This window comes from Scyliorhinus torazame, chromosome 2, assembly GCF_047496885.1.
Source record: "Scyliorhinus torazame isolate Kashiwa2021f chromosome 2, sScyTor2.1, whole genome shotgun sequence".
In the NCBI taxonomy this organism is placed as follows: domain Eukaryota; kingdom Metazoa; phylum Chordata; class Chondrichthyes; order Carcharhiniformes; family Scyliorhinidae; genus Scyliorhinus; species Scyliorhinus torazame.
In genome coordinates this window covers 160321038-160335377 of record NC_092708.1, presented here as the reverse complement: position 1 = coordinate 160335377, position 14340 = coordinate 160321038, and the positions used below count along the sequence as shown (strand labels likewise).

At 42.8% G+C, this 14340-nt stretch overlaps 1 protein-coding gene across 2 annotated transcripts in view; it reads left to right on the top strand.

The window, feature by feature from the left end:
• Positions 1–13966, top strand: part of sf3b1 (splicing factor 3b, subunit 1) — a 93451-nt gene extending 79485 nt beyond the window's left edge. For both annotated transcript variants that reach the window (XM_072478841.1, XM_072478853.1), the window contains 8 exons: positions 5517–5738; positions 6069–6251; positions 6374–6485; positions 6662–6782; positions 7102–7233; positions 7646–7918; positions 10204–10420; positions 12425–13966. In XM_072478841.1, coding sequence (XP_072334942.1) covers positions 5517–5738; positions 6069–6251; positions 6374–6485; positions 6662–6782; positions 7102–7233; positions 7646–7918; positions 10204–10420; positions 12425–12583 — 1419 coding nt within the window. In that variant the 3' untranslated portion in view covers positions 12584–13966. The remainder of the gene's footprint in view (positions 1–5516; positions 5739–6068; positions 6252–6373; positions 6486–6661; positions 6783–7101; positions 7234–7645; positions 7919–10203; positions 10421–12424) is intronic.
• The last annotated feature ends 374 nt before the right edge of the window (positions 13967–14340 follow it).

Below are 14340 nucleotides of genomic sequence, written 5' to 3'. Positions count from 1 at the left end.
CGAGAAAGACCCAAATACTCGAAGTAGCTCCAATATTCCCCTATCGACACACTCGGTTCCGACACACAACAGCAAGTCGTCGGCATATAAGGACACCCTATGCTCTACACCCCCCCCCCCCCCCCCCGCACTATTCCTTTCCATGCTCCCGAACTTCTGAATGAGATGACCAACGGCTCAATTGCAAGTGCAAACAGCAGGGGGGACATAGGACATCCCTGCCTCATCCCACGGTGGAGAGAAAGTATCTCGAGCTGATGTTGTTTGTGCGGCCACTCGCCCTCGGCTCCTTATATAGTAGCTTTACCCAGTTCACAAATCTTGGTCCAATCCGAAACCGCTCCAGATCTGCCATCAAGTACCCCCATTCTACCCGGGTCAAACGCCTTCTCGGAGTCCAATGCCAGAACCACCTCTGTTTCCTTCCCCTCTGCCGGCGCCATAACGACGTTCATACCCTCCTAATGTTCGAAAAGAGCTGCCTCCTCTCACGAACCCGTCTGATCCTCACCTATCACCTTCGGGAGGCAATCTTCCAGCCTACCCGCCAGTACCTTCGCCAATACCTTTGCGTCCACATTCAGAAATGATATGGGCCTATACGACCCCCACACTGTCGGATCCTTATCTTTTTTTAGCAACAGTGAAATCGATGCCTGCCCCAAGATTTGTGGCAACGCCCTCTTCCCTATCGCCTCTTCAAACATCCCCACCATCAGGGGCGACAGCTTATCCTTGAATTTTTTATAATAGCCCCCGGAAACCCATCCAGCCCTGCCACCTTCCCCCGACTGCATCCTCCCTATCGCTTCCTTTATCTCTTGCTCCACTATTGCTCCTTCTAATGTAGCCCTGTCCCCCTCCCTAACCTCGGGTACTCCAACCCATCTAGAAATTCCTGCATCTCATGGTCTCCACCAGGTGGCTCTGACCTGTACAACCTCTCCTAAAACTCCTCAAAAACCTTGTTAATCAGATCCGGAGCCACCAACAACTTCCCTGCCCTATCCCTCACCTGAGAATTTCCCTTGCCACTGCTTCCCTCTGGAGCTGACCTGCTAACATACCTTATCTTCATGTTCATAAACTGCACCCCTTGCTTGTCTCAGTTGGCGCACCACCTTCCTGATAGACAGCCGGTCGAAGCTCGCCTGTAGTTCCTTCCTCTTTTCCAGCTTCGCTGGCTCCCCATCTTCTGCATATCTTCTGCATAACTCCTATCTACCTCCAACATCTCATCTATTACCCTCTGTCATTCCAACCTCTCCTCTTTGTCCACCCTTGTCTTAAATGAAATTATCTCACCCCTCACACCGCCTTTAGAGCCTCCCAGACAACTGCCTTCGACACCTCACCCGTGCAATTGAAACCTACATATTCCTCAATTACTTTTTCAATTTTCTCACAGAACACTCGGTTCCCCAAAAGTCCCACATCCAATTTCCACCCCGGCTTCTGCGCTACCCTCTTCTCCAGTATCATATCCACCCAGTGCGGAGCATGATCTGACACCGCAATTGCCGAGTATTCCGACCCCTTAACCCCAGCCAGCAAAGCCTTCCCCACCACAAAAAAGTCGATCCGTGAGTATACCTTATGGACTGCTGAGAAAAACGAGTACTCCCGTTCCCTTGTGTGCAGAAACCTCCAAGGGTCCACCCCTCCCATTTCCACTGTTTTGTTAGCCAAACCCCCCCCCCCCCGACGATGGGGACCAGCGAGCGCGGCAGTCATCGCAAACTTACCCACCCATTTTTGCATTGCGGACAAAAGTGAAGCTGGTTGTGCATAAGGGTTTTATTGTTCAGTACAGGCCCCCATTCTCTCAATGGTGTTGGCCTCGATGCCACCCCTTGCCGGCGGCATCTCTTGTGTCCGTAGCCCCTCAAACTCCTCCACGGCTATGGATCTGGATCTGCTGGAGTGATGCTGACATCCCCCTCTCATGTCCTGACAGCTCCCAATCATCTCCATCAGCTTTGGGTAACCCACTTCCAGAGGCTCAACATCAGGCTGGGACCCAACTGGGTCCTGGGATCCAGCAGACCTCTGAGTGCTGTCTCGCCTGGGGTTCCTGCCTCCACCTGATGTGTATCAGCAGCGGTGTGGTGCTCACCAGATTGTGCCTCAGAAGCCTGTCCACTAAAATTTCCCACCGAGGTGTGTGTAGCTGCTCTGGTAGAGGGTGGGGAAGACAACTGGGACACAACTATCACGGTTCTTCTCGGAGTCAGGAGAGGGTGCTGCCCGTGGTGGCCCTTCGCCATCGGCTGGAGGACCTGCAGGAGAATGGACATGTGGTCAGTGAGGGTTGGGTCAGTCAGTAAGGTAATCAGTACTCATGTTTGACAGGTCCTCCGGGTGGAGCCCAGTGGTTCCTCACCTCTGCGGCGCCTGCCAGCTCCATGTTGGTGACCACCCTGTCCTTGGCCACCCGGTCATTCCAGGGCCCACTCCTCGAAGGAGGTGAGGAATCTGATGTCCGGCATCCCACTGCTAGTCTGGGCCCTCTCCCGCCGATTATGGGAGAACGTTTCCTGAAGATACAGCAGGGGGCATCGTTAGCCACATGCATGGTTTACAGCTGTGTGGGGATGGGGGGGGGGGGGGGGGGGGGGGGGGGGGGCGGTGGCACGGGGGTGGGGGGGGGGGTGGCGGTGGCACGGGGGGGGGGGCGGTGGCACGGGGGAGCGCGGTTGGTGTCTGCTCACTTGTGCCATCTGGTGTAGGTCGTTGACCTTCCACCGGCACTGGAGGCCAGTCCTCTTAGTAACACTCCCCGAGCTGAATGTAACACGGGGGCACAGTGGTTAGCAGTGCTGCCTACGGCGCTGAGGACCCGGGTTCGGTCCCAGGTCACTGTGGAGTTTGCACAATCCCCCCATGACTGCGTGGGTTTCACCCCCACAACCCAAAGATGTGCAGGTTAGGTAGATTGGCCACAATACAATTGCCCCTTAATTGGAAAAAAACACTGCTGCCGCCACCTTGTCCCAGGCAGCACTGGTTGCCTTGTGGCTCACCCTCCGGGAGAACCCTCGAGGGAACAGGACATCCCCCTGGTCTCCATCGCGAACAGGACCCTCCCCAGGTCAGTGTCCCCGAATCTTGGGGCTGGTCTCCTTGGCACCATTGTTGCGAGCTGGCTTGTGTTGGTTGAGCCAAGTGTAGCTTAAGTGATGCTCGACCTTGTTAGCGGGGGGCTGGTGAGCACGGTCCTGGCGAAGCACTGGCGAGCCGTTATTTTTGGCAAGAGGTCAATGAGCCCTCATTAAGTGGACCAATTAATGTTGAATTGTGTTGCCGGCCTCGCTGGGCCGAGTGCCGGAAAGCTCGCGGCAATTCCCGCTTGGAAGACTTAGAAAGTTTTCCGGAGAATCGTGCCTGTAATCTCTTTTGCAGAACCTCATCAATTACACCTGCCAGTCCATATAACCAACATTCACGAATGTTTTTCTGTCCAGCATGTTTGTGAACGTAGAAAATTCAACAGGATTAGTCAGATATGATCTACTATTTACAAATCCGTGCTACTCTTTGATTAGTTCATACTTCCTCAAGTATGACAACCGTGAAGTAACCTGGTTTCTCTCTCCTACTCTTAAATAATGAAGTGACACTCAGTTTATCACTCCAAAGGCACGCATCCTGAATTGAGAGCATCAAAAAGTTTACGGCTGCCATTTTCCCATCTGTGTCTTTTAATATTCTAGGATGGAAATCACCAGGATCTACAATTTGTTTGCCTTAAACCCCATTATCTTATCCATTACCATGTTATTAAATTATTAAGTATGCATACTATTGCTCGCAATATTTATAATTTGCATTCAGCAATATTTTGACTGAAAAAAATCAATCGTAGAACTTAAAGACTGAGTCATAGAATTTACAGTGGAGAAGGAGGCCATTCAGCCCATCGAGTCTGCACCAACCCTTGGAAAGAACACCGCACACCTCCACCCTACCCCAGTAACTCCACCTAACCTTTTTGGACACTAAGGGCAATTTAGTGTGGCCAATCCACCTAACCTGCACATCTTTGGACTGTGGGAGGAATCCGGAGCACCCGGAGGAAACCCATGCAGACACGGGGAGAACGTGCAGACTCTGCACAGACAGTGACCCAAGTCGGGAATCGAACCTGGGACCCTGGAGCTGTGAAGCAACTGTGCTAACCACTGTGCTACCGTGAGTCAACTGGTCACTGCAGAAATATTGCTCGGTGACCTCAAAGGCCTGTGAAAAGGAGAGTAAATTCAGCCAGGATTGCTTTTTCACGACTTCCTGGGATTGTCTATGGGGGATTGTGTATGTTTGGATATCAGATGAGACATGGATTGAACGTGTTTTCATGCTTTTCCTGCTGGAGAGTATGTCAACACTTATTATTTGTGTTAATGTGTGAAGACTGACCTTGTAATGATATTGCCAGTGCAATTGTAACTGAGCAAGATTCATTGCTTCAGAAGGCTGTGGGAAGATATAGGTTGAGAGGAAATCTTTGGTAACCTACATTTAACCTTTCAGGTGGTAGCTTGTTTGTTTATATATTGTTGAAAGGATCTAACAGTGATCAGCTGTTTAAGATCATCTGTTGAGTGGTTCGAGTAAGTACAGCAGTCATGTTTTAGGTCAGTGGGTAGCACCGTTGCTTCACAGCTCCAGGGTCCCAGGTTCGATTCCTGGCTTGGGTCACTGTCTGTGCGGAGTCTGCACGTTCTCCCCGTGTCTGCGTGGGTTTCCTCCGGGTGCTCCGGTTTCCTCCCACAAGTCCTGAAAGACGTGCTGTTCAGTAATTTGGACATTTTGCATTCTCCCTCTGTACCCGAACAAGTGCTGGAATGTGGTGACTGAGGGGGCTTTTCACGGTAACTTCATTGCAGCATTAATATAAGCCTACTTACATAGAACATAGAACAATACAGCGCAGTACAGGCCCTTCAGCCCACGATGTTGCACCGAAACAAAAGCCATCTAACCTACACTATACCATTATCATCCATATGTTTATCCAATAAACTTTTAAATGCCTTCAATGTTGGCGAGTTCACTACTGTAGCAGGTAGGGCATTCCACGGCCTCACTACTCTTTGCGTAAAGAACCTACCTCTGACCTCTGTCCTATATCTATTACCCCTCAGTTTAAAGTTATGTCCCCTCGTGCCAGCCATTTCCATCCGCGGGAGAAGGCTCTCACTGTCCACCCTATCCAACCCCCTGATCATTTTGTATGCCTCTATTAAGTCTCCTCTTAACCTTCTCTCCAACGAAAACAACCTCAAGTCCATCAGCCTTTCCTCATAAGATTTTCCCTCCATACCAGGCAACATCCTGGTAAATTTCCTCTGCACCCGCTCCAAAGCCTCCACGTCCTTCCTATAATGCGGTGACCAGAACTGTACGCAATACTCCAAATGCGGCTGTACCAGAGTTCTGTACAGCTGCAACTTGTGACAATAAAGATTATTATTATTATATTTGTTGCAATAACATTTTTTTATATTTCTTTACAGTTAGTAGACACCACAGTGGAACTTGCAAACAAAGTTGGAGCAGCTGAAATAATCTCCAGAATAGTTGATGATTTAAAAGATGAAGCTGAGCAATACAGAAAAATGGTGATGGAAACCATTGAAAAGATTATGGGTAACCTAGGAGCTGCCGATATTGACCACAAACTGGAAGAACAGCTTATTGATGGTATCCTCTATGCCTTCCAGGAACAGACGACTGAGGTATGTATCTATGATCAGATTAAATTGAAACGTTTTGCATATTTTGATTGATTGAATGGAAAATTTGTTTCTTTCAGACAGCCATGCATTCCAAAATTATGCTGGCTGCAAGTTTAATTTTGCAACAATGTCTCATTTTGGTTGAGCTTTCTTCCAGTGAACCATTGTGCATGCTCAATAAGATCTGCCATGATCTTATTAAACGGTGTAGCAGGCTCCAGGGGTCGAGTGGCCTATTCCTGCTCCTAACATGTATGTTCTTAGATCTTTTTGTGTATTATTTTCTTTCATACATTTGCCATAGTATTCATGACCCTTGTGTTTTTCTAGGATTCTGTAATGTTGAATGGCTTTGGTACAGTGGTAAATGCATTAGGTAAGCGGGTGAAGCCCTATTTACCCCAGATTTGTGGTACAGTATTGTGGCGTCTAAACAACAAATCAGCCAAAGTGCGACAGCAAGCTGCCGATCTAATCTCTCGAATTGCAGTTGTGATGAAGACGTGTCAAGAGGTATGTAAACTTTTCAGTGTGATATTTGACTTATCTGGCCACTCCAATGAATTGAATTTCGGGTATATTTTGCCTTTTTCAAATCCAAATCATGTGAATTAATACAGTCTTTTTATTTGTAGGAAAAACTGATGGGTCACTTGGGTGTTGTGCTGTATGAATACCTTGGTGAAGAGTACCCTGAGGTTCTGGGTAGCATCTTGGGAGCACTTAAAGCTATTGTAAATGTTATAGGTATGTATATTACATTAGTAAATATACATTATATGTAGTAAATAATATTTAGGAAGATTGAAAATATTCAACATTATTAATATTTTTAAATTACATTTTTCCTGAAGATAGTTTCAGCTTCTTATTGGAAAAAAAGGTCCATTGCAAAATATTTTTTCCTCAATTTTAATATACAGGTATGCATAAGATGACTCCACCTATTAAGGATCTGCTTCCACGTCTCACTCCAATCCTAAAGAACAGGCATGAGAAAGTTCAGGAGAATTGCATTGACCTGGTTGGACGAATTGCAGATCGGTAATTGTCATTATTACAACTTGTCTAAATAATAGTAAACTGCATTGTTACTTTTTTGTCTTGTCAAGGAATAGTGTAAGTACCAAACTGTACCTTGTTTCTGTTCTTATCTGATCAAATATGAGATGCCACCATACAAGAATGTATTTTATATCTAGGTAGGCTTAAAAGAAAATCCAACCAGTTAGAGTCTGCAATGCCTTGAAAAGTTGAGATGGAATTCAAACTGGTTAGAGATTGTAATTTTTTAATACTGATCAGAAATTGTGTAGTGATGTCATTTCACTTGTTTCTAAACATCAGTTGGTCTTTTCTTCAGCGGTGCAGAGTATGTATCTGCTCGTGAATGGATGAGGATCTGCTTTGAATTATTAGAACTTTTGAAGGCACACAAAAAAGCCATCAGGAGGGCAACAGTAAACACTTTTGGCTACATTGCAAAAGCTATTGGGTAAGTTACGTTTGAATTTGTTATGCCAAACAGTGGAGCATAAGTCTCTATTCTCATCCTTTTTTTGTTGTGTTTTCTATGCAACAATAGTTATCAGCTGTTTCACATCAGCTAAGATTACTAGATGCAATTGTATAAAAGCTGAAATTAGTGATACAAGATCATTATGCACATGAGTGCATCTAGCAAACCTGATTCACTATAGAGGACCTAATTTTGTTTTTCTTGCCTTACGTTGTTCAGTAACTGAAATACATTTAGTTGGTATTTGAAGGAAAATGTTTGATTTCTGTAATGATGTGCAGAAATGGTATTATTGATACTTCTGGTATTGTTTTGACAATGATTTGCCACCTATATAAGTGGCACTTTCAGGTGGGATCTCTCAACTTGCTGTTTAACTTTCTTTCAGTCCACATGATGTATTGGCCACACTGCTAAATAACCTGAAGGTTCAAGAACGTCAGAACAGAGTCTGTACCACAGTAGCTATTGCTATTGTGGCAGAAACGTGCTCTCCATTCACTGTGTTACCTGCCTTGATGAATGAGTACAGAGTTCCTGAACTGAATGTCCAGAATGGTGTGCTTAAGTCTCTTTCGTTCTTATTTGAGTACATCGGAGAAATGGGAAAAGATTACATCTATGCAGTTACGCCATTACTTGAAGATGCTTTAATGGACAGGTGAGTTCAGTTTTGGATGTTGATAACAACAGACATCCAAGTATGGTCAGTGACCACTTACTCCGAAAGAGTAAACTTCTTAATTCAGAATGGAAGTTTGTGTTACCTATATAGATCTCTCATTTTGAAGTTGAATTTGTTAATGAATGCAAAATGTGTAAATATTTTTTTAATGTAATATCTTTATTTTAAAATAACTAACATTCTGGGGAAGGATTATATTCCGGTTTAATCCATGAACACCTACAAGTCGTCTCAATAGCTGTTAGTGAATTTTTGCCAAGCCTTTTGTGATATCCTGTAAATTATTGTATTTCATTTGAAAGCAAACAGGCTAGGAGCAATTCTTGTGAATTGTTGATTTGCCACCGCTAATATTTCAAAGAAAATCTCCTTACCACCATTCTCCTTGAGATGGACAAATGCCAGGATGTCACTTCACAGATGATAGCAGCTTTTTGATGTTTCAGGCAACTATCCATTCTTTGTCATTCTGGCTAGGGAGTGTTGGACTATTCAGTGATAGTGACAACAGTCTAATTTTGTCCTGACTTGAGCTAGACATTAACTTATACTTCCATCGGGGGGCACTAGAGTGAAAGGCCTGACAGTTTTATTCTTCTATTCCCTAGCCTGGAGGGACTGAGACTAGTTGTTGTTTCATACCACTGACCCAGCCAAAGCTGACTAACTCTGCATGTGACTAAAATTGAACTTCGCTGATCTCTGACTTAGTACAACCAACAGTAGTGCACTGAGCTAACTTTATTGGCTTTGGAGCCAGACTAGTTACTTATGTAATATGCATAAAAAGAGGAAGCATAGGCATTGATTAGCCACCTGTGTCCTACTCTGCAGTTAAATGAAACATTTGATCACAAAATATAGCTGTATACATGCAAGTAAATATTGTGTTTGGATTTTTTTTTTAAGTGGATGGATATAATTTTTTTTAAATCGTGCATGTCTATTGAGACATAGGATTTGGGTGTAGGAGAATACCATTGAGCATTTTGAACCTGCTCTGCCATTCAATTACATCGTGGCTGATCTGGTTGTGGGCTCAACTTTACTTTGTCATCTGCCCCAATAACCTTTGAATCCCTTGTCTATCAAAAATGTCAATGCATTACTGAAAAGTTTCTGCTGAGATACCTGATTCTATCTAAGGCAGCACTGGGGCACTAGAATTGACAATGTGCTTTTAAGCGAAACAGCATTCTGTGCACATGGTGCAGGATCCCTTGATGCTCCTTGATATAATTAACATGGGATGGATGCTTAACATTAGCCTTGCCATTGATCCCCACATCCTAAGATTTAAAAAAAAGATACATAACATTCCCTTCCTCTAACACTGCAATCTCATTATTTCAGTCACACTGCCCCAACATAGCACGTATATCCGTTTCCCCTCAATTGTGCAAGGCTGCCTTGGATGTGACAAATTTCCATCTTTGGTGCCCTATTTTATTCTTCATCCATATGTTGCTTCTTGGTGACGTTATCATCCAGCAAGGGGAGAAATTTTATATATGCACAAATAATGTCCAGTTTTACCTCACTACCGCCATCGATGTCATGACAGTTACTGTACTTGTCGGACTGTCTGCCAACCATCAACTTGTGCATGAACCACTATTTCTCGGAGTTTGACTTTGGGAAGATTGCCAACATCTTTTTTTGGCCGTTGCCAGTAACTCATTTCCTTACTTACTTATTCACCACTCTTCCGACTCAAGTTTAACCGTTTACACCACCTCCATGTCCTGCCCTGAGCCACATCCACCATTCATTAAAAGGAATGTTACTCTATCTCTGAAGCATCATCCATCTCAGTCCCGCTGTAGCTGAAACTTTGCAAGCTCCACAAGCTCTAACTTGCTTAAACTCCAACTCGTGCAGAATTCCACCACTTATTTTCTTGCCCATTCACAGATCAGCCAGATCTACTGACCTTTATTAGCTGATTTCCCCTGCCCCCAACTTCCCCTTGTAAATCTTCATTGTTAACTTCAAATTCCTCCCCTCACTATTTGTTTAGAAGAAGATTTACTGGCTCTTTAATTAGCTCATTGAATCATTTTGTTAATTCTCTTTCACCTTCCAAAGTTGTTCATGGAAAACAGGGTTTCAAACAAACGAGCAGTTTCAATGCAAGATTTTTTAACGGTATCTTAGATGTTGAAGCATAAATTTTAAATGTTTTTGTTATAATATACATAGCTAAGAAATTTAAAACAGGTAATATTTTAATAACCAATTTGTTGTTTTTCTCGCTATAGAGACCTGGTTCACAGACAGACAGCGAGTGCAGTTGTGCAGCACATGTCCCTGGGCGTATATGGATTTGGCTGTGAAGATGCACTGAATCACTTGTTAAACTATGTGTGGCCCAATGTTTTTGAGACATCACCACATGTTATCCAGGCAGTTATGGGAGCATTGGAAGGTTTAAGGGTTGCATTAGGTCCTTGCAGAATGCTACAGTATTGTTTACAGGCAAGTTCAACACATTGCTTTTAACCTTGTACTTGAATTGGATTAGTTCTACATACAAATACCTGTAGTCTGTTTTCCCATGACTTTGATGTAATGATCTGCAGCTTCTCTTGTTGAAAGCATGGGAGTTCATGCTTTCTCCTAGGTAGTCTCAAAATCATTGTGCGAATGACTTAATAGAAAGATGCAATGAGTGGCCAAATTGCTGTATTTTGCCCTTACTCTCTTGGGAGCTGCCCAGCCTTCTCAAAGTAGCAAAGCTAAGATTAACAGTTTTTCTTGGATGAAGCCCACATCCTAATTTTTTGTAAAGTACTGCAATCCTGGCTCGAAGTTACAAATGTATTTGTTTTGAAACTAATGTCAGAGTAAATTGGAAAACTGTGGTTAGCACTGCTCCCTCATAGCGCCAGGAACCCGGGTTCAGTTCTGGCCTTGGGTGACTGTCTGTGTGGAGTTTGCACGTTCTCCCCGTGTCTGCGTGGGTTTCTTCCAAAGTGCTCTGGTTTCCGCCCACTGTCCAAAGATATGCAGGTTAGGTGGATTGACCATGCTAAATTGCCCCTTAGTGTCCAGAATGTTAGGTGGGCTTACTGGTTTACAGGGACAGAGTGGGGGCGTGGGGTGAGGTAAGGTGCTCTTTCAGAGGGTTGGTGCAGATGGGCCGAATGGCATCCTAATCTGCAGGGATTCTATAATTCTATACAAAAGTAGTCCAGGTTTACTAACCCTGCCTTTATAACTGTTGGGTAGTGTCTTCCTGAGAGAAGCACCACTATTTTAGAGAACCAAAGTGTGAAAAATTGAAGTCCTGCCACACACACTCCCAATCTGATTTGATCCACTTAGCTTCCCTTTTTAAACACAACAATAAATCCACTTTATTGTTGGAATGAACATTGTTAGCATTATTGAGCAGATAGAAATATACTCCCAGAAAAAAATTTCTGGAACTTGCAATTTCCATAGAAACAGCTAACATTTAAAAATCAATTTGAACTTCCAGTTAATAGCCGAAAGAATGACAGGTCAAGGTTTTATATTTTAAAACTTAGTGTAACAAATGACGACAAGTCCAATTGACTAAACGCTTATTTTTGTCGGCAACTTCTACTCTAAATCATAGAGAGGAACATTTCCCCTTCATGCTTAACACTCATCGCTATCTCCAGAATTACAGCCCTTTTAGCAAACAGTTCACAGTTGCTCCTAGTTTACAGTGGGTTCTGTATCCCCACTTTGCTGAGTAGTAACTGCAAATTACCATCTCCAGGCACTTTCCTCCATTTTCTGAGCGTGTTTTAAATCCACTATCAGCAAGAAAGTCTGCTCTGATGATTCTTCTTCCACCAACCATACTAGACCAAATCTCTCAGAATCTGTAAAATGCTGTCGGATGTGTCTCTTCAAACGGAGATTTTGCCCCTCCTGCATCCGGCTCTGGTAGCTTGGAAAGCCAAGCAAACTCTTCTCTCTACTGACCACACAGAATCTTTGCTGTCTGAGATATGCATTGATTTGTAAGGAAGTCTGTAACCTGATCCTCTACCCTCTTCCTCATGGCAACGTGAAACACATTAATCTTGCATCAAGCTAAAAGTGCAGATTAGCAATCTTTAATCCCAACTTCCTTTCATTTTAGAAGTAAATGGGTGGTGTACAGTACAGCTGTTTAAAACCCGAAACCAACAACATCTGTCTGGGGCTTTGGGAGACTTAGAGTTACTCATAGGAAACTCAGAGACTGCTGCCATTGTCTCCAAGCATAAGTATGTTACACCTTCTCAGTAAAACAATCAATGCCTTCCTTTTCTTTCCAGCAATCACACTACACAGACTTACTGTCAGGCAGACTGCAGGACGGGTCACATGACTCCTTCATTAACCATAATTTTAACGCTGTGGTCCCAAAATATAATTATCTTATAAACCTCATAATTATAACAGCTGATATCTCTGCTAGTCCAACAGCAGAATTCTAATATTTTCCTCCTTTCTTGATAGGGCTTGTTCCATCCAGCTAGGAAAGTACGGGATGTGTACTGGAAGATCTACAACTCCATCTACATAGGCTCGCAGGATGCCCTAATTGCACATTATCCAAAGATCTTCAATGATGAGAAGAATACACATGTCCGTTATGAACTTGACTATATCTTATAAAACGAGGTTAAAATTCACTGCATAGTCTTTGTTGTCTGCTATTTGCTGCATTGTTATTGCCCAATCTTATGCTGTGCTTCGGATGTGATGTGATGAGAGTTTGAAATACAACATTATCATCTTATTGGTGCAGATTGTAAAGTAGTAAGTGGATAGGGCTAGTAGCACTATTTTATTTTAAATGGGACTTGGTCTTCTTGTCTCGTAACTTGTTCTTGATGTTAAAGTAACTAAATCTTACAGTGACCAACAGGATGACGAATACTCAATTTACAATTCATTTAAATTTGTCTTTATTGAGATTTAGGTTAAATTCCTTGTGTTAAGGGGTTGTTTCTAACAAAAACAATAAACATAAAAGTCTAAAGTCCAGTTTATATTTCTCAAGTTATTTTTGAGGTTTTTTTAAGTAAGTTTCAAATCAGCTGGTTTTCAAACAAGGATCACATTATATTCATTAATTTTTGTATGGTGGTTTCATTTCCCACTTTCTTTACATGACCAAATGCATCTTTTCTACTTTTGCTAAAGTATAATGCTTCACTTTGCACAACTTTTTCTGCAGTTGTGACAAAGATCTTCAGAGCTAACTTATGAGAAAATACTAAGATTATTACTTGTGCAAGAACAGTCCTAATCGGGGCAAATAAAGATACCTACCCCAAAGTAAACCCTCTGCAATCAAATTGAAGAGTGATCTAATCAATTTCTGAAATCCGTCTCATTGCAAGCTTTAAAAAATGGCAATTTACCCCAGTGGAACATTAGTGTCCAAAGCTTGTGAAAAGCCTTCTGTGAAAACTGTCACTGTTAATGAACAATAAGGAGACTTACACTGTGGTTCCTGCTCCATGCAGTTAAAAAGTAAGTGGAAAAGCAAATGGTTACCAACTATAAAAAAACTGCACGAAGGATAAAAATGTGTTTGAAATTTTTTGTCCAGGTATTTTAGGATCATCTCTGCATTTTTCGTAACAACTTGTTAGCAGTGACATTAAGTGTTGGCTAATTCCTCCAGGCATATGGACATAAATTTATGAAGTACTGTTTCACTGCCGTTAAATCGCTCGAGCTTATGTTGTAAATACTTTACATTCAGTACTGTGTAATATTTATAAATCCTTCGGTTTCATCTAGTAGCATAAAGCTATCACAGTATGAACTTCAGGATTAAAGGTGTGATCCCACTCTGGCATATCGAAATTTGACTGAAATCTAAATTTGACAATTTGTGAATCCAGCCAACACGATTAACTCGTCACTCGTTAGTTATGTGGTCAGGTTCACATATGATATCCACAACTATCCGGCTTGTATCTTCTGTTTCGTTTAAATAATTTAGTGCAGATAAACTTGGTGTTTTAATAAATGCATCTCTCTGTATTGGTGCCTCCTGGTGCTTTTTTTTTATTGGAACAAATATTGTAGAGGTTTTCGGTCAGAATATGGGAATAAACATTTTTTTGAAAAACATCAATACAGATTTTATCAATATTTAATGCATTTTTATTTTCTCATGTCAGTTCCTCTGTTATTCTAGATAGGCAAAAACTAATTGCTCACGTTTTTATTCTAATCTTTTAATCTTCCTCACATATAGTATCTGCGAAGTCTCTCATGATTGAGGCTGTTTTGCTTTTATGAACATGAGTGACATTGGAGGACAGCACAATTGAGTGAATCATGGGTGCTGTTGATGTACAATTTCACCTGGAATGAAAATCCTGACACACTTGTCTTAACCCATTTGGTTGGAA